The sequence below is a fragment of the Vicia villosa genome, unplaced genomic scaffold (assembly GCF_029867415.1).
Source record: "Vicia villosa cultivar HV-30 ecotype Madison, WI unplaced genomic scaffold, Vvil1.0 ctg.001398F_1_1, whole genome shotgun sequence".
Lineage (NCBI taxonomy): Eukaryota > Viridiplantae > Streptophyta > Magnoliopsida > Fabales > Fabaceae > Vicia > Vicia villosa.
The window spans coordinates 447,713-469,291 of record NW_026705604.1 but is presented as its reverse complement, the minus strand read 5'-3'; the positions used below and the strand labels follow the sequence as shown (position 1 = coordinate 469,291).

Below are 21,579 nucleotides of genomic sequence, written 5' to 3'. Positions count from 1 at the left end.
TCTGTGTTTTGATTTTTGTTATGTGTTGAATCGATGGATAATTGTTGTGGAAATAATTGCAAACTACTTATCATGAATTATTGGAATTCGCAGAGTTGTTGTTGTTGTGAATATTTGATGTTGGAACCAAATTAACTATAATTGTTACCGTTATATAATCAATTATGAGTTGTAGTTGAAATTGTGATTTGAGGAATAATTGGAATTCAAGTTATGTTAGGACTAAAAATTATCTCTGTTGATTTCTGAGGGTATATGGAAATCGATGGAAAAATTACGGTGAACTCTGTGTTAAAATTGGAACTAAACAAAAATTGTTGTGGGAGAAATACTCTGTCGAGGGGCATGTTTGGCATGGCGAACGACACCCTGGGAAGGGAATGTGCCAAGTGGCACATAGAGTGCCGAGTGGCACATGGTGTGCCGAGGGGCATGACTGTCCTGTGGATATATATATATTATATGCTTCATACATTACCATTATTTTATATATGTGTCGTTATTAGTAACATTGATAAAATGATGGTTATTAGTAATATTATATGTACATTTCATTAGTATAATAATGATAGCTATTATATTAATAATAATAATAATAATAATAATGTTTAATAATCAAAATAATAGTTAGCATTTTAATAATATAATAATAATAATATATTAATTAGTAATTTTGGATTTAGTGATACACAGATATTTAAAATGATTAATCGAACAAAGTTAGTAAATATATATCTATATTTAGCAGAGGTAGCTATAGAAATAACAGAAGAAATTTTAGTAGCAGTAGAATACAGAGTTAGTGTATTAACAGCAAACCAACCTTAACTGATATGTACTTGGTAGATATAATTTAGTAGTAGGATATAAATAGTAGTACAGAGCCGAATATAATAGAACTTCCAGCCGATAAGTAATTAACCGGAAATAGTCGAAATTGTCCGAGTAGTTTCGTGGGACGTTTGTAGTATAATTAGGTTGAGACGGTAGGTTGTATAAAGTGGCTGCACGTAGTTGACCTGTTGTTATAATTGTTGTTGTTGTTGACCTGTGGTGATAATTGTTGTTGTCAACTTGCTATTATAATTGTTGTCGCTGTTGTTACGTAGTTGTTGATAATGTGAAGTTGCAGGGATTATTGTGATTATGAACTACCTCTATTTATTAGTAATAACAGTGATATAGGCGTATGCCTTGCGATGAGATGTGTTGTTGTTGAGTATGTAATGCCGCATTTATCGAGTCACATACATTTACATACTCTGCGATGGCCTCGACTGGCAAACTGCGATGAAGGCCTATGCCTTGTTGAAGCCTCCATTAATTGGAAATTTAGCGATAGGGGCTGAAGCCCTGATGGTACCACATGCATGTGCATTGTTAGTGTCACGTTGATTTCATAAGTATGCATGATGTGAAGTGTTGTGACTTGAATTGTGATTTGAATTTGTTAAGATATACGATGTTGTAATATGAAGTGTTCTGCAATGTTAGTAACTGTGAAGTGGTAATTTTATATGATCTAAATTCTAATACATTATTTATCATAAACTAAATTATACGGTTTAATATCTCACCCCTTCTGTTTGAATGTTACCCCTATGTTAGTAACGCGCAGGTTAAGAAGATTAGTGCGCTTTTGGAGTAGCTCGTGTAACACCCTTCTAAACCCCGCGGCAATTAAATAAATATTTCAGAGTAACATGAAACAAGGGTGCCACAATTCATATTTAAAATAAATATCATATGTCATTGTCATGCGTTCACTGAGGAAATTCATCATCATACATAATAACTCATGTTAACACAGCGGAAAATCGGTCATACGGATAAGTTCAACGTCTTCGAAACTATATACCTCAAATCATCAAATAAAACAAAATAGAGTCATAAAACATAAGCTCAAAAGACGCGTTCCCTAGTGTTACAATATCAGAGCATGACACCTGACACTAAACTAAAACGCATTGACTCATGAGCTAATCCTCACCAAGTCGAAAAGCCGCTATCCTCAATCTGAAAATGACAACATGTAAAGGCGAGTCTCATCGCAATTAACAATTACTATTGCGTCATAAATAATAACATATCATATTTATATCATTCACCCAATTGTATTATATTTAGACAATTCAACAAACACGCAACTAGCTCATCATCCATTCATAACACTGAAACACATTCAGTTATATTATGAAAATCATGCATATGAATGAACTGACACTATGCATGTGGTACCAATCATCATCAATGGGAATAACCCAACGACCGATCCAACATCCTCAAGATACGGCCCTGCCAGCACAAATTCCACACAATGGGAATCATGCCCTTCACTGAATCCACAACATCATATGGATTCAGCCCTCAACTTATGATTATGAATGGGTTGCAAACATATATGAAACATACTTATACCATCGTCAAGTCTATGAGTAACATCATCTATTACTCAATCCATCATCATCATCATCAAAGAATGTTTATATATATTAACATCATTCAAATATCGTCCAATCGTTATCATCATACAACCAATAAGTCATCGCATGATTATTGCTTCAAACATAACATTTATTATTACATCTCATTACATACATGCACAATACATCATTCATCAAGCAATACAATCATAATTCAAAATTATTGGAAGTTATACCCCCATTTCATCATTTAAACACACAGGTTATTTCATGAGGTCCATCATACTCAAAAAGGCACTCAAAACAGGCCAACGGTTCAAAAGATACGTTATTTCAAAGTTTGGAAAAATTTATGCACAGCAGGGTCCGCTCAGCGGCCCACCAGCGACTCGTGACAGAAGCGAACTACGTTGGGACCTCCGCTCAGCGGACCTACCTCCGCTTAGCGGACGTGCGATTTTGCAGATTCTCAGGTCTGCGACACACCCTGCAATCTCACACATCCTAAGTCCAAAATCGATTCTAAACATCATATACAGATAAATAATCATCAATTGCATCATCATACATCATTATACATCAAAACAACACATTATTAACCGATAACCTATGCAATTTCATCAATTATAACATCCCTAAACCTAACATATAATCCAATTAACCTAGATAATATTCCTAATCAATGTTATCATCCAAAACACGATAAGAAATGTTAACCGGAGAGTCCCCCTTACCTTAGTCAAACGTTCTTGATTGGTCTCTCCCTCTACTGCTCCTCTTTCACGTTCTTGAGTTCCCAATTCTTCAGTTTTTTCACGTTCTATCCCTTCTCTCCAATTCCCATATTGTTTTATGAAGATAACATTAAATTAGTAATGGGCTTTACTAACTTAACACCTCCTTCTTACTAACACCACACATGGCCCAATACCATAAGCCATTCTTTTCTAATTTATTTTCATAAAACCAAAATAAGTCTAATTATAAATTCAATTTCCAATTAAATTAGAAATCAAAATATACAGGTGTTACAACTCTCCCCTACTAAAAGAGTTTTCGTCCTCGAAAACATACCTTAAGTAAAGAGTTCCGGATATGAGTCTTTCATCTGGCTCTCTAGCTCCCAGGTAACATTTCCATCAGCTGACCCTCCCCAAGCTACTCTGACCAAAGCTATCTCTTTGCCACGCAACTGCTTCAGCTTTCGATCTTCAATTATCACAGGTAATGCTTAAACCGTCAAGTTGTCTTTCACCTGTACATCATCTACTTGGATCACATGGGACGGATCCGCAATGTATTTCCTAAACTGAGACACATGAAATACATCGTGCAAATGTGCAAGCATCGGCGGTAAAGCAATACGATAGGCTACTTCTCCTACTTTTTAAGAAATCTGAAACGGACCAATAAAATGCAGTGTCAACTTCTTTGACTTCAACGCTCGACCAATACCTGTCATAGGAGTAACTCTCATAAACACATGATCTCCTTATTGAAATTCAAGTGGCTTCCTTCTCCTGTCGTGATAACTCTTCTGACGACTTTGAGAAGCTTTCATTTTCTCTTGAATCATCTTAATCGTTTGCGTAGTCTGTTGCATAATTCCTGGCCCGATCACAACACTCTCACCAAATTTTTCAAACCCAATGACGTTTTCGACAGCAACTGCGGGCTTGAAGGATTCGCAAATTGGTCCCAGGCCAGTAGTGGTTGCAATATCGAATAGTATGGACGTAAACACGCCACATGGGAGGTGATAACTGTTGGTCGAACCTTCTCAGAAGTAGAGGGAGTAATTCAAAAACCTGGTACAGTAGGTAGGGCCAACCCTGGAAAGTTGAATCAAGTCGAAGATATCCTATTGTTTCAAGGTGTCACCTTTCACTTTCTTGATCTTGTACGACCAAGCAATGAAGTCTTGTTGAATAGTGGGAGCTAAACGAAAAATCCTGATAGTTCCATAGAGAGGGCTGAGATCAAGGGTTTTCTTTAGGGTGACAGGGGATCTGGTTTGAGAATGAATGAGAAACATTTCTTTAGTTTCTTAACATCTCCCACTTTATCAGGAAAAGGACCCAGAAGGGCATGAGCATTGTTCTTAAGGAGAAAAGGGAGTAAAACCTACGAACGAAAGATACACATCTTGCCTTCGCGTGCAAGAGGAGGTTCTAGCACAAATGGTTTTTGAAGGTGCAGGAAAACGTCACTCATCATGGAAACTAGAGGAATAGTGTCCGGATTTTAAAGTTGTTCAACGATTTGGTTGGAGGTAGTCATTGAAAGTTACAAAGGTTTGAGAAGGAAATTAGCAAAAACGTTGGATGCTTTGTGAGTTCTGAAATGAAGGCTTGATAATACAAAGAGAGCGTAAAAAGGAATTAAAGAAATGAGGAGAGTATTTATACTACTAAAGAACTCAAATGTTTGGAAAGAAAGTGGAAAAACTGTGGGTACGTGACGAACACGTGTCAGGTGAATAGCAACCGATTGAGGAAGATGTTGAGTGGAGGCCATATTCATCCTAGGAAGTTGAAGCTAAAAAGTAGAGAAGTGGTTGCATGCTTACAGACGTGATGTCTAAGGAAAAAGTCATGATTAAGATGACGTTAGTACGCACTAAGAAAGACTAAAAATGTCCATTTATCCCATTTCATTCAAAAGGGACATTTTGGGGGGAAATTTGTTGGCTAGGATTTTCGACGAAGACTAAAAGCTAGCCAAGAAAAGGAATCCAAAGGGTTCGACTTTGAGGGAGAAGTACCTGAGTCGACCATAGCTCTAGTCGACCAAGAAAGACTCCATCAATAGTCAATTGGGTCTGAAAGCGCCAAAAGCCCAAGACTAAATAAACTATCCAGATCATGAGAGTAAGGGATTTGGAGGGAAAAGAAAATACAAATGGAGAACATGGGTCTTCATGGAAGGAAGTTAGAAGAAAGAACGTGGGATTCCAGCAGGTCGAAAACCACCAAGAAGTAGTTATTTTTCTGTATTATAAATAAAGAACTTTGTACATAGTCTCAGGAGTTCAAACTTACAAACGCCTATACGCTAAACACTCAAAGTACCCAAGTGAACGAGCAAAACGAGTCAAGCAAGGACTATGTATGTTTGAATCACCTACTTTTTTCTTCAAATTTTAATGTTATGTCATTTATATTCAAGCTTTGTTATTTTCTTTGCATGCTTATGTTTAACTTTTCGTTTTGATCTTTCACAAGCATTTGCAAAAAACACCAATTTTGACGTTAAGAATGTTTGACGTCGTGTCAAACACCTCCTTTTCAAATAACAATATTCCAAAAATCTTATAAAAACTCTTTGAAAAAAAAAACGATGTTATGAGATTCCCTAGTCGATCTCGCAAAGTAACCTATAAAAAGATACTAGTGTTGTTTAGTAATTTCCAAAGCAAACACTCGGATGTGATGATATATGGGTAGAAGAGAAAATTTGAAAAGATAAGCATATTTGTTGTTGGTTTGGAACCAAATATAAAATAATACGATAAGTTACATTGAAAAAAAAAATTTACCGTATTAGATAAATAAAAAGCTCGCAATGCAATTAAAAAAAAGGCTGATATGACACACAATATGCAAGAGGGGTATTGTTGTCTTTTTCAAAACATAAAATGTTCTTATATTATAGATAAGTTTATGTTGATTATGTTCAATTTGTAGTCAAACTTATTTAAATGATATTACCATATTCATTTATTTGATCTTACCCCCTTTATATTATAGATAAGTTTATGTTGGTTATGTTCAATTTGTAGTCAAACTTATTTAAATAATATTACCATATTCATTTATTTGATCTTACCCCCTTTATATTATAGATAAGTTTATGTTGGTTATGTTCAATTTGTAGTCAAACTTATTTAAATAATATTACCATATTCATTTATTTGATCTTACACCCTAATTATATTATAGATAAAATTATGTTGGTTATGTTCAAATTCAATTTGTAGTCAAACTTATTTAAATAATATTACCATATTCATTTATTTGATCTTATCCCCTTAGTCAAATTCTTTGGTTTGATACATTGTACAAAAAATGAAAAAGCTCAATTATTTATTTTTCTTTGACCATAATAATAAAAATAAATAGAAAAAATAAATAGAAAAAAAAGTAACTCTGTTAAAAAAATAAAATTTATTTCATATATATGAGAACTGAATATTTGGTTTAATAGATAACTTCGTTTTTGTTGTTTTCGGTCTTTCAAAATTCGCATAACACCTCCAACTGCCGTTATGCAAGCTGTGAAAATGAATATCCATCCATCTCACTCACAACATCCATCCATCCATGTCACTAGCAAGACCAAAAATGTCGTACCCTTACCAGTATGCCATTTACTCGAAAATCCTCTAATTTTTTATACATTCAATTATAAGATTATATATAATTATATTTGCAAAAATATATTTTTTTAAATAATATTTGAGGCAAGGATTATAATCAAACCCATCCAACGCGCGAGTTTTTATATAATTCACATTTAAACAATTAATCTTGAGGGTGACAATGTATCAATCATTAAAGATCCAAATTTTCCATTCTTGAAAACTAAAGAATCTGAATGATTTAATGTCTTTTTAATTTAATGTGTTTTACGTTTTTTTAATATATGTAATAATAACGCCCAAATATGATAGATTTGTCCATCACATAACTTTTATTAATTAAAAATAAAAATTAGCATGAATTTTTCTTTATTTTAATTTATTTTCAATCATACACTTAAAAAATTTTCTTTATTTCAATTTATCACCAATGATAAAATAAAATTAATCACAATTATTTGGATTTTCTTTATAAATTAATAAAATAGAAACTCAGATAAAATCTTTTAGGTTTTTAAAATGTAAATAATTTAAATAATAATAATAATAATGGGAAATATTGACACAATTATAGTACGAGTAATATTATAGAGAAATATTGACCTGTCTTTAGGTTTGTGTAAGGTAACACAGTTAATAATTACAAAAAAAATGGGAAAATAGTTGTTGAAGCAAAGGTTATTTTGGGAAGCAATATTGGTAAAAAAAAATTATATCGCAAGTTTATCATTGACACCTTCTGATAAAAGAATCCCTTTCAAATTCTAACGACACCAATTTCCTTTAGCTGTTTTATTTGCAATGACTATCAATAAAAGTCAAGGCAGTCACCCAAACATGTTGGAGTATATCTACCACAACCAATGTTCGCTCATGGACAACTATATATTGTCTTATCAAGGGTTAATTCAAAAAAAAAATTAAAGATATTGAGGACTAATGATGAATGTGAAGATATAGATACAACATCAAATGTAATTTACAAAGAAACATTTAATAATATTATTTAGTTACTTAATTTTTATTTCTTCAAACTTATACATTTTAAATTATCATAAAATTTTATTTTTTAATTTATTAACTTTTACATTAAATAATTAAAAGTATAATTGCAAATATAGACTATATGACCTACAAAATAATTTTATATGCAAATAACAAATAAATATCAATTATTATAAAAAAATTATTTCTAATATACCCGTGCGAAGCACGGGTCGGTAATCTAGTTTAAATAATATTACCATATTCATTTATTTGATCTTACACCCTAATTATATTATAGATAAAATTATGTTGGTTATGTTCAAATTCAATTTGTAGTCAAACTTATTTAAATAATATTACCATATTCATTTATTTGATCTTACCCCCTTAGTCAAATTCTTTGGTTTGATACATTGTACAAAAAATGAAAAAGCTCAATTATTTATTTTTCTTTGACCATAATAATAAAAATAAATAGAAAAAATAAATAGAAAAAAAAGTAACTCTGTTAAAAAAATAAAATTTATTTCATATATATGAGAACTGAATATTTGGTTTAATAGATAACTTCGTTTTTGTTGTTTTCGGTCTTTCAAAATTCACATAACACCTCCAACTGCCGTTATGCAAGCTGTGAAAATGAATATCCATCCATCTCACTCACAACATTCGTCCAACACTTCACAATCGGTGTTCCTCCCCAATGAGCTTGTAACTGAAGTACTTTCCTCCCTTCCTGTGAAATCTTTTATGCGAATGAGATGCGTGAGTAAGTTCTCTAATTCTCTCTTTACCAATCCTTTTTTCATCAGAATGCATCTTCTTCGATCTGCTCGAAACCCTCACCTTGCACTTGTCACTAGCAAGACCAAAAATGTCGTACCCTTACCAGTATGCCATTTACTCGAAAATCCTCTGATCACCCTTACTGACGAACCTCATTACCTTATGGACGATGTTTGTTTCAACCAATCCAATAGCCGTGTCAACCATCGTGTTGTCGGTTCATGTAATGGATTGATCTGCTTGCTCATTTTTTCAATTTTGGATCAAGATATAACATTTCGTTTCTGGAACCCATCCACTAGAACAATATCTAAAGCATTAGGTCATTTATGTTTTTCGAGTGATAGGGTTAATCGACGCCATCATAGGGTTAGTCAATATAGATCTTTAAAGTTCGTATTTGGTTATGATAATTTAACCTCTACTTATAAGGTTGTGTCCCTAAATTTTCAACCTCGCAATAGGATAACCGAGACAAAAGTTTTTAGTTTGGTTGATAATGTCTGGAGAAATATTCAAAATTTCCCTGCGGCTCCACTTCAGTTTGTCTATCGCTTCCACCCTGTCTATCGCTTCCACCATGACTATGATGGTGTTTATTTGAGTGGCACTGCGAATTGGTTGGGTGTTTTTGAATACAAGGTTAAATCTCTTGAGAATTATGTTATTATTTCTCTTGATCTGGGAACCGAGACATACACGCAGATGCATCTTCCTCATGGTTTTGTTGAAATGCCTCGAGTAGACCCAACTATTGGTGTGTTGATGAATCGTCTTTTTTTTTCTTATGATTTTAGACTAACTCATTTTGTTATATGGCAAATGATGGATTTTGGAGTTCAAGAATCTTGGACACAGTTTCTTCAAATTAATTATTTGGATCTTCAAATTAGTTCTTTGGATAGTATTGGTTACAATTTTAGAGATAAGGAATTATTTATGGTGCCATTGTATCTGTCGGAGAATGATGATAGATTGATATTGGGTAGCAGTTTAGAAGAGCAGGCAATTCTGTATAATATGAGAGATAACAGTGTCGAAAGAACTAGAATTACCAATAAAATAAGATGGTTCCTTGTCAAGGAATCACTACGCCAAATAAGCTATTTAATAGCACTTTTTTATTTTTGATAGCGCTTAAAAGTGCTATTAACCGCGCCGCTATTGTAAATGTTTTTTGTTTAATAGCACTTTAAAAACGCTATTAAAGTATCAGATTTTAATAGCGTTTTTTCTAAAGCGCTATTGAAGAATGCATTTTTTGTCTGTTTTGATTTGATTTTAACAGCACTTTCAAATTAAGTGCTATTAAAGGGCACATGTTTGATAGCGTTTTCAAACAAAGCGCTAATATATGATTCATATTTGATAGCACTTTTAAAGAAAGCGCTAACATATGACTCATGTTTGTTAGCACTTTTAAAGAAAGCGCTAATATATGGTACACTTTTTTTGTACATAAAATTATTCTATTGGTGTGCAAATATCAAAAAGCTACATTTAATTCAATACCAAATAACACTTTAAGTTACTCATTGCATACATATTATGATCCATGAATACCAAATAACATTTTAAACCAAATCCTCTTGTTTACAAATATCATAACATATAGAGGGTATTTAGTGTACTTAAAAAAATGAAGGCATTTACATAGCCAAATTTGTAGATGCATGCATTCGTATTGCCTAACCAACAAGGGTTACGTCTCCATCATCAACGGATATAGGCAATGAAGCATTTGACACAATAGGAACTTCAATATTAACCTTAACATACCCAGGTGGTAACGTCATGTCGTGCATCGTGGTACCTTTGGTGTTATATAGTTTGCCACGAGCAACCAAACAACGACTTGGGGATGATAAATATATATTAACAGGAAACAGACCCTAAATCAATAAGATATGAATAAAAACATTAATATCGTTATTAAAAAACATATGGAATTTGAGAGCTAATAAAGAAACCAATTACCTTTCTATTTGTCTCTTTTCTGCTTCCTTTTTGTCCACTTTCAACATTAATACTTTCCATAGTAGTGTCTGACATTATGACTTATCATTAATTAGAACTTAATAAAGAACAAATACTACCAAGCCAAAAGTAAATTAATATCAAGCCATTTGAATTCATACATTCACAAAATATCGAACATGTAATAGGAATATCAAGCCATTTTAATTGATACATTTACAAGATATCAAACATTATTAGAAATAGAGCATCTCTTATACTACAATACACCATATACAAGACAGAAGAAAGTCAATCCCAATAACTCTTATCTACACACAAATCATCAAGAAAACTCACTACAAATACAACTAGTGCAAAAAACAAAAAAGAGAATCAGAATGTGTTAATCTTGGTAAGAGGGAAATAATTGTAACATGGCTCAACGTCTTGTTCCGCTCTATTCATCCCACTAAGGACTTTGTATGCCTCATAATGCACTAAATCCACCCTTAATGAATAAATTTTAACATCAGCCTCAAGAGTGCAGCTTGCCTGTCAAAATAAAATTTAACAAAAAACTACACTAAGTGTTACACAAATACAGCTTTGTTTGTTCATCCCAGCAAGCTATGTAGTACTAAAATGTTGGATTGCAGCCATGTCCATTGTTGGACATCGATAGATGTAATTATATTCAATCACTTCCAATTTCCTAACCTATTATCACCAACCATATGTCATTGTTGTGTATCTCTCTGTTAGTGATGCATAGTTAATAAATTCATATGTTTAGCCCATAATCTAATTAGTTAATTTGTATAAACTAGCACATATCACCGAAAGATGAAATTATATTCAATGACTTCCATTTTCTTAAATTACTACAACTGTATGTGTGTCCATAGCTAGTAATTTCATATGTGCAGCCCATAATATAATAATCAATTTCTCATAATCTAGTAGACTTGGAATTATAGCACATGACATCACTAATTGCAAGAAAACCATTTAACATACATCATATGCTAAAAAGTATAAACACTAATCATATCCATACAAGTTTAAAGCATACGAACCTTCTGAAAGTTAGTCTCCGTATCATTTTCTTCTTCCGGTTTAACAGTATTAGTAAGGTGATCAATCAAGTTAAACTCCCAAGTGTTTTTCTGATTAATTTTCTGCAAGCCAACAACGTTCAACTTACGTCAAAGTAAAGAAGAATTCAAACAAAAAATAAAGCACAATTTCAATTTCATTTCGTGCATACATTTTCATTGGCGAGCTTTATGCAGTTCTGGAACAAATCGAAGATCTTCTGTTTGTTGAGATAGGGATCAGAATCAGCGTCGAAGGATTAGGAAACAGTTTGAGTCTTGCGGCGGATAACGGCGGCGCATGCTGCACTTGCTTGGGCGCATTCCAGCTGATTGTCATTGGAACCGAGTATGAAAATGAACCAGGACAGTTAAAAGGATGCAGCCTAATTCCACAATAACAATTTACCAAATCACAACTCTCATTTAGATATAAAATCTCAATTCCTCTAACTTTCAAAGTCTTAATTTGAAGGAGAACAAATGCTGGATAGCAATTTGAAGGAGAACGTAAGAGAACTGAGTGATATCATATCAAATGTTTACATACAACCGAATAATCAAAATTCATGACAGTGAATTGTGGAGAAAATATATGACTATTCGGTAAAAACCAGATATTCATTACTAATTAAATATGCTCAGCGTGAGAATACACAGGTAGAAACAAAGACAAATGTTGAACCAGATATTCATTACTAATTGGGATCACGTTACACATTTGCACATTTTGCACATGTATCTAGTACTTTACTTCAGCTCTCCAATTTTAACATTTTTTGTGTTTCTTTGTGTAGAAAATCTTTTACATTAGTTAGGGTACAAATTTTACAACAATCTAAATTTTACATCGCCAAATACCGGCAAAGGTAGAGTTACTTGACAGGGGAGTACCATTACAGAAGAACAACAATCTAAAATGTGTATTTTGCTAGTGCCCGAACCAGTTGTAGAAATTAAAGATTCTGAATCAGTTTTAGAAAGTAAAGGCCTCATTGAAGAACCAAATGCTGTTTTGGAAAATTCTACAACTCCAAATACCGACACAGAAGATTCATCTGGCCACTTACCAATACCCAAAGTTCCATAAATTGAAGGAGATTTATCTCAAAGAAATCATAATTTTAGATAAATCTCAGATTATTTGATATGGTATTATTTGATAAATCTCAGATCATTCTCTATCATATGCTTCAAATGTGCAAGCTGGCAATTCCATGATTGGAGCCAGCAGCAGAGGATGTATTATGTAACAGAACTGACATTATGAACGAAATTGAAAATACTCCTCGAACAACAACAAAATCAAATGCGAAATTGAAAATACTCCCTTCCCTAATTAAATCTCAACTCCAACTTCACATATACATCATCAATCTCAATTAAATTTGACCAAAGATTCTAAAGCCCTAGAGCTACCAAATGGAATTAAACAGCATACAATAGCATTTTCAAACAATTGATAGAGGAATTTGAATCAATAAAGTACAAAGAACATGATAGTGTCAAGAAATCAAAGAGATGGTAAGAAAAAAACTCACGCAATCGAAGTGATTCTGACCCAGTTCAACATCGGCAAAAGGCACAAACGTGTTGGTACAATCTTCTTATCTTTCTGCTAGCTCTTCACCTCAACTTCTTCTTCTTCTGAATGTGTGTTTGTTCGGGAGAGGAGGTTTGGTGAAGTTCTGATTGGAAAGGGGTTTCACGTGGTGATAGGGTTTCACCGGTGAAAGGACGAAGCTCTGGGTTAACGAAGATGAAGGTTCACGAAGAAAGAGCTAACGTTGGTGAACCTATGATTGATGACGGAGAATAGATGAATCGAAGGAAGGGGTTACGGCGTAAGAGAATCGGTTGGGAGAATCAATGAAATATGGTTTTTAGTTTTTGGTGGTGATAGGCGAAAATATGAGCGTGAATGTGAAAATTATATGCCAAAAAGTGTTTTGGTTTTTTTATTTTATTTATTATATATATATATATATATATATATATTATATAAAAGTATAAAACAATAGCGCTTTAGGTAAATGCTATCATAGTAGCGTTTTAAAAAAAATCATAGCCTTTAATTTTATTAATTATATATGGTAGTAAAATAATAGCGTTTTATAAAAAAATGCTATCTTAAAGAAGAATATTAATAGCGTTTCAAAAAAAGTGCTATTTTAGTGAAGCTTAATAATAGCGTTTTGTAATAAAGTGCTATCAAAGTTAGATTGTATGTATCATATAATAGCGCCCAATTATAAAGTGCTATTATAGATAAGTTTTTTCCTTTTTAATATCACTTTCTTTAAAAGTGCTATTAAATTAGGCGATACAAAAAATCAATTTTGGCGTAGTGAATATGTGGGAAGCTTGGTGTCAACCTCTGAATAGTAAGTTCTTCTTTCATTAATTCACGTATATTGTATGTATGCATGCATTATTGTTGCCATTACTTCAACATAAATATGCATGATTCGCATATTTAGATCTTAGATGTCTATGTTTATTTAAAACATTTAAATGTTTTGTAAATTAATATATATTAGATAGATATCCTTCTTGATTTGATTATACAGTACAAGTACGCACAACCATATAGGTTTTGTTTCTCTACGTATTATTGATATTATACAGAATTCAATGTCTTGTTGCACTTTTGAGAATTATTCATTCATTTTCCTTTGAGTTTTTCTTTTATTTTTTCACTCTAATGCATATGCTTAATTGAAGTCTTTTATGAATTATAGATCCACAACTTCGACCGAATCAACGGTTCATGGCAGGATTCGAGCTTATTGGAACTTACTTCCGCTAGAGTACTACTCACTTTGTTGTATAAGAAATTTGAAACTTACTGTTGTTTGTCTAAATATTAGCTTACTCATTACACCACAATGATTTTTAAATTTGGAGCCAATGATATTAGTAGGTATTCTTTAACTACATCTAATAGAGTAATGCTAAATTATCTGAATAGATGTGCAGTTTTTCACCAATAGATAAGTAGATATGTAGTTCTTGGTTAGGCTCTCTGTTATATTGATTTATGAAATGTTATGATAAGGTTCATGAGATTATGGATTTTAATTTAAAACTTATTAAGGAAATTTACAAAACTAAGAGTTGGGTTGAAGTGATTATGTATAATATTTAATAGTTGTGCATTGCAATGTAAAGGTTTCCTAATTAAGAACGAACGAATGAACTACTGAACCATATATTTAATAGTTGTGCATTGCATTGCTAATTGAAGGTGAGGTTGCGAACACAAACTCTTGTTAGGCAAGGCACAGAAACAACAATACACACAGAGAAAAAAAGACAGAAGAAAAGAGGATGCCTAATCCTTTGAAGTGCAGCCGTATCTGAAAAAAATATAAAGAAATTAACTTCTATCTACAAGTCTATGTCACAGCTGTTAGTTGAGTTCTAAACATGGTAATAAGATCTGTCAATTGATTCTTGATTCAAAATATCTACAACAAAGTATTGAAGTTAAAAGAAATAATTGCACAAATTAAACAATCTGCACATGAATTCATAAAAATTAGAACAATATATCATGGGAGAAGAACTTACCTTCAACATGTTGGAACCAAGCTTTCGACATAAGCCCTGATAGAGAACCAACATATTTTATTGTTAATTCTAGTTTTCTTTGCTATGTTATTTCTCCGGTTATAAAGAATTGCACTGTCTTGTTCGTCTTTTGCTAATAATAGTGTATCACCATCCTCAGAAAGATGCAACGGAGTTAATTTAATATACGGGTGACCAAGTTCATAATCTACTCCAACATTGTGATAACTAAACTTAAGAAATTGAGACCAAGATTTTTCATCTCCGAATTTCGTCATCTGCCATATGAAAATTTCAGTTTCCTTATCATAAGAAAAACAAAGGGAATCCATCATGACACAAATATTTGGTGATATACCCCCATGATTGTCATAATTTTCAGGGGGCATCAATTGTGTGAATGTCTCTGTGCTCAAGTCAAGCGATATTATTACAAATTGCTCAACAATATCATCTCTACCAAACACATCCTGAATGGACAGCCAGTTAATAGTGTTACTCAAATGTACACCATCATACTCATGACCAAAGTACAATTGAAGAGGAATAGCAGGAACCCCATGAATAGTTCTCCAAACATTATCACCTAAACTGAATACTTTCACATCAGTTTCTGATAGAGTACGATCCACAACTGAACCTAACGCCGTGACTTTATAAGTCTGAGTTGAATTATCATAACCAAACGTAAATTTACAATATTCAAATCGATATCTATCATAATAGAAAAAAGAGCCTAATTTATCAGATATTGCCCTAGTAGCAGGGTTCCAGAACCGAAGCCATATTTTTTTATACCTTGTAATCTCATTGAGAGAATAACCGGCCAAGCATACTAATCCATTGCATGAACCAACAATCTCCGTACAGTTCTTGTTGCTTAATTGGTAAGAAGGATCTTGAGGAATATTGATACTACTGTTTTTCCATAATAGACCAACGGGGAAGGGTACAAAACTGTGATCATCGTTATGTGAAGATATCAATGAGAATTGTGGATTTAGTTCCGATCGATTAAGATGAATTTTGATGAATATAGGATCAGAGATAAGAGTGTTCCATGACTTACTCACACATTTCATCTGCATCAGATATTTGACAGTAAAGCGAGATAGAATATCGGTGATAAGCTCGTTGGGAAGAATTGGTGGCGTTGATGGATTGGACTTACGGTGGTGATACAGTAACTTCGGCGGTTGAGTAGCCATGAGAGAAACCTAATGTATTGAAGTGTGAGTTGAACACTTAAGAAAATTATAAACAGTTTGGAAAAAGTAATATTACGTAACAATAATTTAATGTGTAGGTAAAACAATACATGGTCAAATGTTAATTTTTTTTTTTGGTTGAAATATCATTTAATTTACAATTAAATTTAAGACGGAATGGGTAATTTACATATTCTAGTCTATTTTTTTTTTTTTTTTGAAATCAAGAAATATATATTAAACCAAAAGAACCAAAAGATACACCTACAACACCAACAATCCAAAAAAGAAAATAACATTAGAAAACAAAAATGTATTTATAAAGCTTTAGTAAACAAATCTTCCTTAAAAAAATCATAAGAAATATGGATCAAGACTAATAATAAAATATGTAAGTTGAATAAAATTTAAAGAAAATGTTTGTAGAGACAAAAAGTAAAATTTGATGTATTTATAGAGAGAGATATTAAAAAATTACATAACTTTTATTTACAAAATTTTAATTTTAATTATTTTATTTTTGGTTTTGTTATATGATGTCTCATATTTTTTTTTCTTAAACATTTTTCAGTGTCTATAAAGACAAACAAATGTTTAATATGTGTGATATCATAAGTGATTTACAAATAGGGTCATGCTAACGAGTGCTTCAGAGGCATTTTTTAAACAGTTCATATAAAAAAATATTCTTTTAATAAATTTTTTATTTTAATTTTGAATGCATTGAATATGTAACACCCCATATTTTCTATTTATTAATTTAATTAAAATTTAAGTTAGATTATTTGGCATCTAAGTGAGTTAGTGGAGAAATTGAGGAATAGAGGTCAATGTTGTGGTTAATAAAAGGAGGGTGTTATTTGCTAAGCCTTTTACTAAGTGAAATTATATTTTTCATAAAACAAGGAAATAAAGAAATTGGTAAATAGAAAGGAGAAGAAGAGAAAGAGGAAAAACGTAGAACACGAGAAAGAGCTGAAGAAGAGAGAAAAAGGAAGATCCAAGACTTTTTCTAAGGTAAGGGGTGCCAATCCTTTTAGCCTATATGATTAGTTTAAAGATGATAGGAATGATTTGGTGTGTTGTTCATGTCAGTTCTATGTTTTGGGGTTTTGGGATTTGTTGGGGTTTTGGAAGTTTCATAACTTTTGGTGATTTGATGAAATTGGATGTTGATGATTGTGTATGATGTTAAATGACTCCTAAAACATGTTAGAATTGTGCTATAATATGTGAGTTGGTACTGTTTTAATGTGGTAATCGTTTTGACACGAATTGGGTTGAGTTGGAAATGGAAAAGTGCTGTCAAAAAATGATTTTTTTAGGTTGCAGGTACGTGGAAACCGGTTACCTGAGGGTGGTAACCGATTACTTAACATTACGTAGGCGAGGGAGGCCTATTCGTTGTGAAGTAACCGGTTACTTGAGGTGTGGTAACCGGTTACCTCCGTTGCATTTTGCGTTGCTGGGCTGTCTGGGAGGCAGTAACCGGTTACTCCGTTTGAGGTAACCGGTTATCGTTGTTACGAGTAGGATTTTTGGTTACTCCGTCAGGCAGTAACCGATTATTCTATTTGAGGTAACCAGTTACCGTTGTTGTGTTTTTGAAAAATACTTGTTTCAATTGTAACTTTCAAACCGTGTATCTGTTTTAAGTTCCGTTTCGAGCACAGTGAAGATAATTAAATAATTTATGTCATAAAATGGTGAAATGGGCAGAGGCTCGATTTTATTTTTTAAAATTCCGATTTAATTATCTCTGTGAAATTATACATTGTGTGCATGTATGTGAATTGTTACAATGTGATAATGTGGTGATGATATGTTGTGATATTGAGGTGATATTGATATGATATTAAGTGTGATTATGTATATTTGATTATTGAATAATGCTGAACATGAACATACTAAATTCGACGATGTGGTGTTGAGATGATTTGTTCATCGAGATCGGTGATGATGGTAAGTATGTTAGATATTTCTGCATGGATTCATAATCATTTGGTGGCTGAATCTCGGTGATGTTTTGGATCAGTGATGGCATAATTCCTATTGTGTGGAATTAGTGCTGGCAGGGCCGTATCTCGATGATGTTTAGATCGGTCAGATGGGTTAATCCCATAACGTATTGGTACCACATGCATAGTGTCAGTGCATTGCATTTATATTGTTGTAACATGATTGGAAGAATTCCAGTGTTATTCCACGGTGATGTGATTGATTGCATTTTGTATTGTTGGTGAGTATTTTTGAATATCTAACTACATTGCAATTGGGTGAATAATGTGTTGGGGATTTTTTATCGTTATGAACTGATAATATAGTTTAATTGTGAAATGTCTCACCCTGTGACATTCTTCAGATTGAAGATTAGCGGCTTTGGCTTGGTGAGGATAGCTTATAGACTAGTACATCTAGTTGTAGCGTCGGTGTCATTCTCTGATTTGTAACATTGGGGAATGCTAGTTTAGAGTTGTTTGTTATACTTTTATTTCTATGGGTTTGGGATTATGTTCTTAAATGGTTTATGCATCGGTGAGGATTATGCTATTTTGTTTTAATTTAATTCCACTGTGTTGAACATGATTTATTAAAATTGGTATTTCGTTTTTTGTGAAGCATGACAATCTATATGATGTATCGTTTAATTTGAATTGTGACATCCTTGAATTCATGTTTACTCTGAATATTTTATTAATTGTCGTGAGTGTTTAGAAGGGTGTTACAGAATACAAGTAATTTCAATAAAACAAACTTTATTATTCTTTAAAAAAACCAATTATTTCATTTCTAAAATATTAAATACAAGTATTGGTTACTCTTTAGCATTTCCCTCCCATTCTCATCATTTACTTGTTTCATTGCAACTTTTCTTTGCAAACACTATATTTCGCACTCTTTCGAAAAGTCAATTACCTTCATCTACTCAAGAAGTTTAACAACATGTATATCATTCTTATCTTTCTTTATATTTTTATTTCATATTTATATGATGGTATTTATTAGGGATTGTGATACTAGTGATAATATAGTCGAGGCAAATACAAGCATTGAGAGATGGGAGTTATAACATCTTTGTGGTATGCGTAGTTTATATAAAATATTCATACCTCTCTTTACAACTATTTGCTTGCAAGTATAGTTATCCATAAATGATCTTGGTGGCAGATGATTCAGGTGATTTTGATGATAGCAACTAATGTTAAGCGTCTTTTGGTTGAGTCCTCGAGGATCACTAGTGAAGCAACCTCGGATGATAGTGTATATCAAAGAATCTATATCAAGTCTCATCAGTTAGAAGAAGTCAACTCCTAGATATAATGCTGTTGTTGAAACTACTGTTTTTGGCACTTAAGTTGGTGTAACTGGTTACAGGCCCATGTTTTGCAAATAGAAGCGCCGTGTTGGAGGCGTAATCAGTTACGCTATTTTCCATAACTAGTTACACTAAAGCTATGCAGTTTTATTTTCTGTTTTAAGTGTTTTTAATCATTTGTAACTTTGTTGTATATAAGTGACTCACTACACCCTATTGTGGTTAATGCCAATTTTACTACTCACCCTTAGCGCTTTTCCAAAAAAAGGAGCTACTAAAGGCTAACTTCAGAAAGCGCTTTTTAGATAAAAGCGTGGGCTAAGGTATACCTAAGGCATCGCTTTTTCCTAAGCAAAGAGCGCTGCTAAAACCTATAGCAGCGCCACCTACGACAACCCTTTTAAGCGCTTTTAAAGGCCCAAAAAGCACTTTCTTAGGTCTTTTTTGGTGTAGTGAAAGTAGGGTGTAATCGATTACAACCAGATAGTGCAATATGGTGTAACCGGTTACATGAGGAATTTAGTTCCACCAACACTATTTTTTTTATGATTCAGTCAGTTTTGAAACCATCATGCAGCCCCCGAATGAAGTTCAAGATGAGGAAAATTATAGAAGATCAACAAGACAAAGGGTGTTGCCTTTGAGACTCCAAGAATGCGTGAGATTCCAAGATAATGAAGTCAATAATGAAGGTGATTTCGTCCATTTTACGCTTATGGCCGAATCCGAACTGGTGAATACGGAGGAGGCTCTAAGCAATCCAAAATGGATTTGTGCAATGAAAGAGGAGCTGAAATCCATTGAAAAGAATGGTACTTGAGAGTTAGTTGATCTATCATGTGGAAAGAAGCCTATTGGTGTGTGTTGGGTCTATAAGGTGAAGGTAAATTTCAAAGGCGAGATAATCAAGTACAAGGCTCGATTGATAGGGAATGGATTTTTACAACATGAAGGTATAGATTTTTAGGAAGTATTTGCACTTGTGGCTAGGAATGAGACCATCCGTTTGGTTGTTGGTATTGCAAACAACAACAATTGGGGCATTTATCAAATGGACGTTAAATATGTGTTTTTGAACGGTCCGCTTGATGAAGAGGTTTATGTTGAGCAGCCCCACGGATTTGTGGTGAAGAATCAAGAGATGAGATACTACAAGTTGTATAAAGCATTATATGGTTTGAAACAAGCTCCAAGAGCTTGGAAAAAAACGCATTGGTGACTTTCTTGTTGATATTGGTTTCAAGCGGTGTGTGTCCGAACATGGTGTTTATGGTGTTTATGTGAGATTGGATATTAATGATGGAGTAATCATTCTTTGCCTATATGTGGATGATCTTTAATAATGTATATTTATATTCTAAAATGTCAAAATTAGTCTTTTAATTTATAAATGAGAAATTTAAAATAAAACTTTTAATATTAAAAAAATTATTTTCAAAAATAAAAAAAATTACTTTTTTAAAGTTAAAACAAACAGCCTTTATATCTTATCATACACTTCCTAATTCTCTTTGAAACCATCATCCAATCATGTTGAACAAATAAATACTTTCACAATATTTCTTAAATTATTTTTTAAGTGAATCACCTTCATTTAAAAAAAATAATAATAATCATTCAAAAGTATCTTCATGGATTAAATCCGAAAGTATTCTTAGTAAACCATGATTATTGAAAGAAAAGAGGTTTAGTAAATTAATTAAAAGAAAATATCATTTTTCCTTTCATACATCACTTCCATGGACTTAATGAGCACTCCTCGTGGCTCATTAATCAAGCTTTCCATACACTTTAAAAACAAGTATATTGGTTTCTTCTTTAGGAAGAAATTGTTTGATTATCATCGTTCCTGGATACTCTTACTGAAACTCTA

General features: G+C 32.7%; 2 protein-coding genes and 1 long non-coding RNA gene across 3 annotated transcripts; 1 reads left to right on the top strand and 2 right to left on the bottom strand.

The window, feature by feature from the left end:
- The first annotated feature begins 8,394 nt into the window (after positions 1–8,394).
- On the top strand, positions 8,395–9,868 carry LOC131634966 (F-box/kelch-repeat protein At3g23880-like). The gene is made up of 2 exons (XM_058905592.1): positions 8,395–9,561; positions 9,845–9,868. Exons 1-2 carry the CDS (start codon positions 8,395–8,397, stop codon positions 9,866–9,868), a joined length of 1,191 nt encoding a protein of 396 aa, XP_058761575.1.
- Positions 9,869–10,696: 828 nt separating this feature from the next.
- LOC131634970 (uncharacterized) lies at positions 10,697–13,498 on the bottom strand. Its single transcript, XR_009293698.1, has 4 exons — positions 13,151–13,498; positions 11,783–11,995; positions 11,592–11,693; positions 10,697–11,067 (listed from the first exon to the last, which is right to left on the bottom strand). It is a non-coding gene; the product is annotated as an uncharacterized LOC131634970 (long non-coding RNA).
- A 1,686-nt stretch (positions 13,499–15,184) lies between these two features.
- Positions 15,185–16,390, bottom strand: LOC131634965 (F-box/kelch-repeat protein At3g06240-like). The gene has a single exon (XM_058905591.1). It carries the CDS (start codon positions 16,388–16,390, stop codon positions 15,185–15,187), a length of 1,206 nt encoding a protein of 401 aa, XP_058761574.1.
- Positions 16,391–21,579: the final 5,189 nt, after the last annotated feature.

What these genes read in the sequence shown, in the direction of transcription:
- LOC131634966 (XM_058905592.1), top strand. Translation starts at nt 8,395, where the DNA reads ATGCAAGCTGTGAAAATGAATATCCATCCATCTCACTCACAACATTCG. An exon ending in GTAGCAGTTTAGAAGAGCAG is followed by an intron (nt 9,562 to 9,844) that starts GCAATTCTGTAT and finishes TGATTTTAACAG; the next exon opens with CACTTTCAAATTAAGTGCTA.
- LOC131634965 (XM_058905591.1), bottom strand. Translation starts at nt 16,390, where the DNA reads ATGGCTACTCAACCGCCGAAGTTACTGTATCACCACCGTAAGTCCAAT.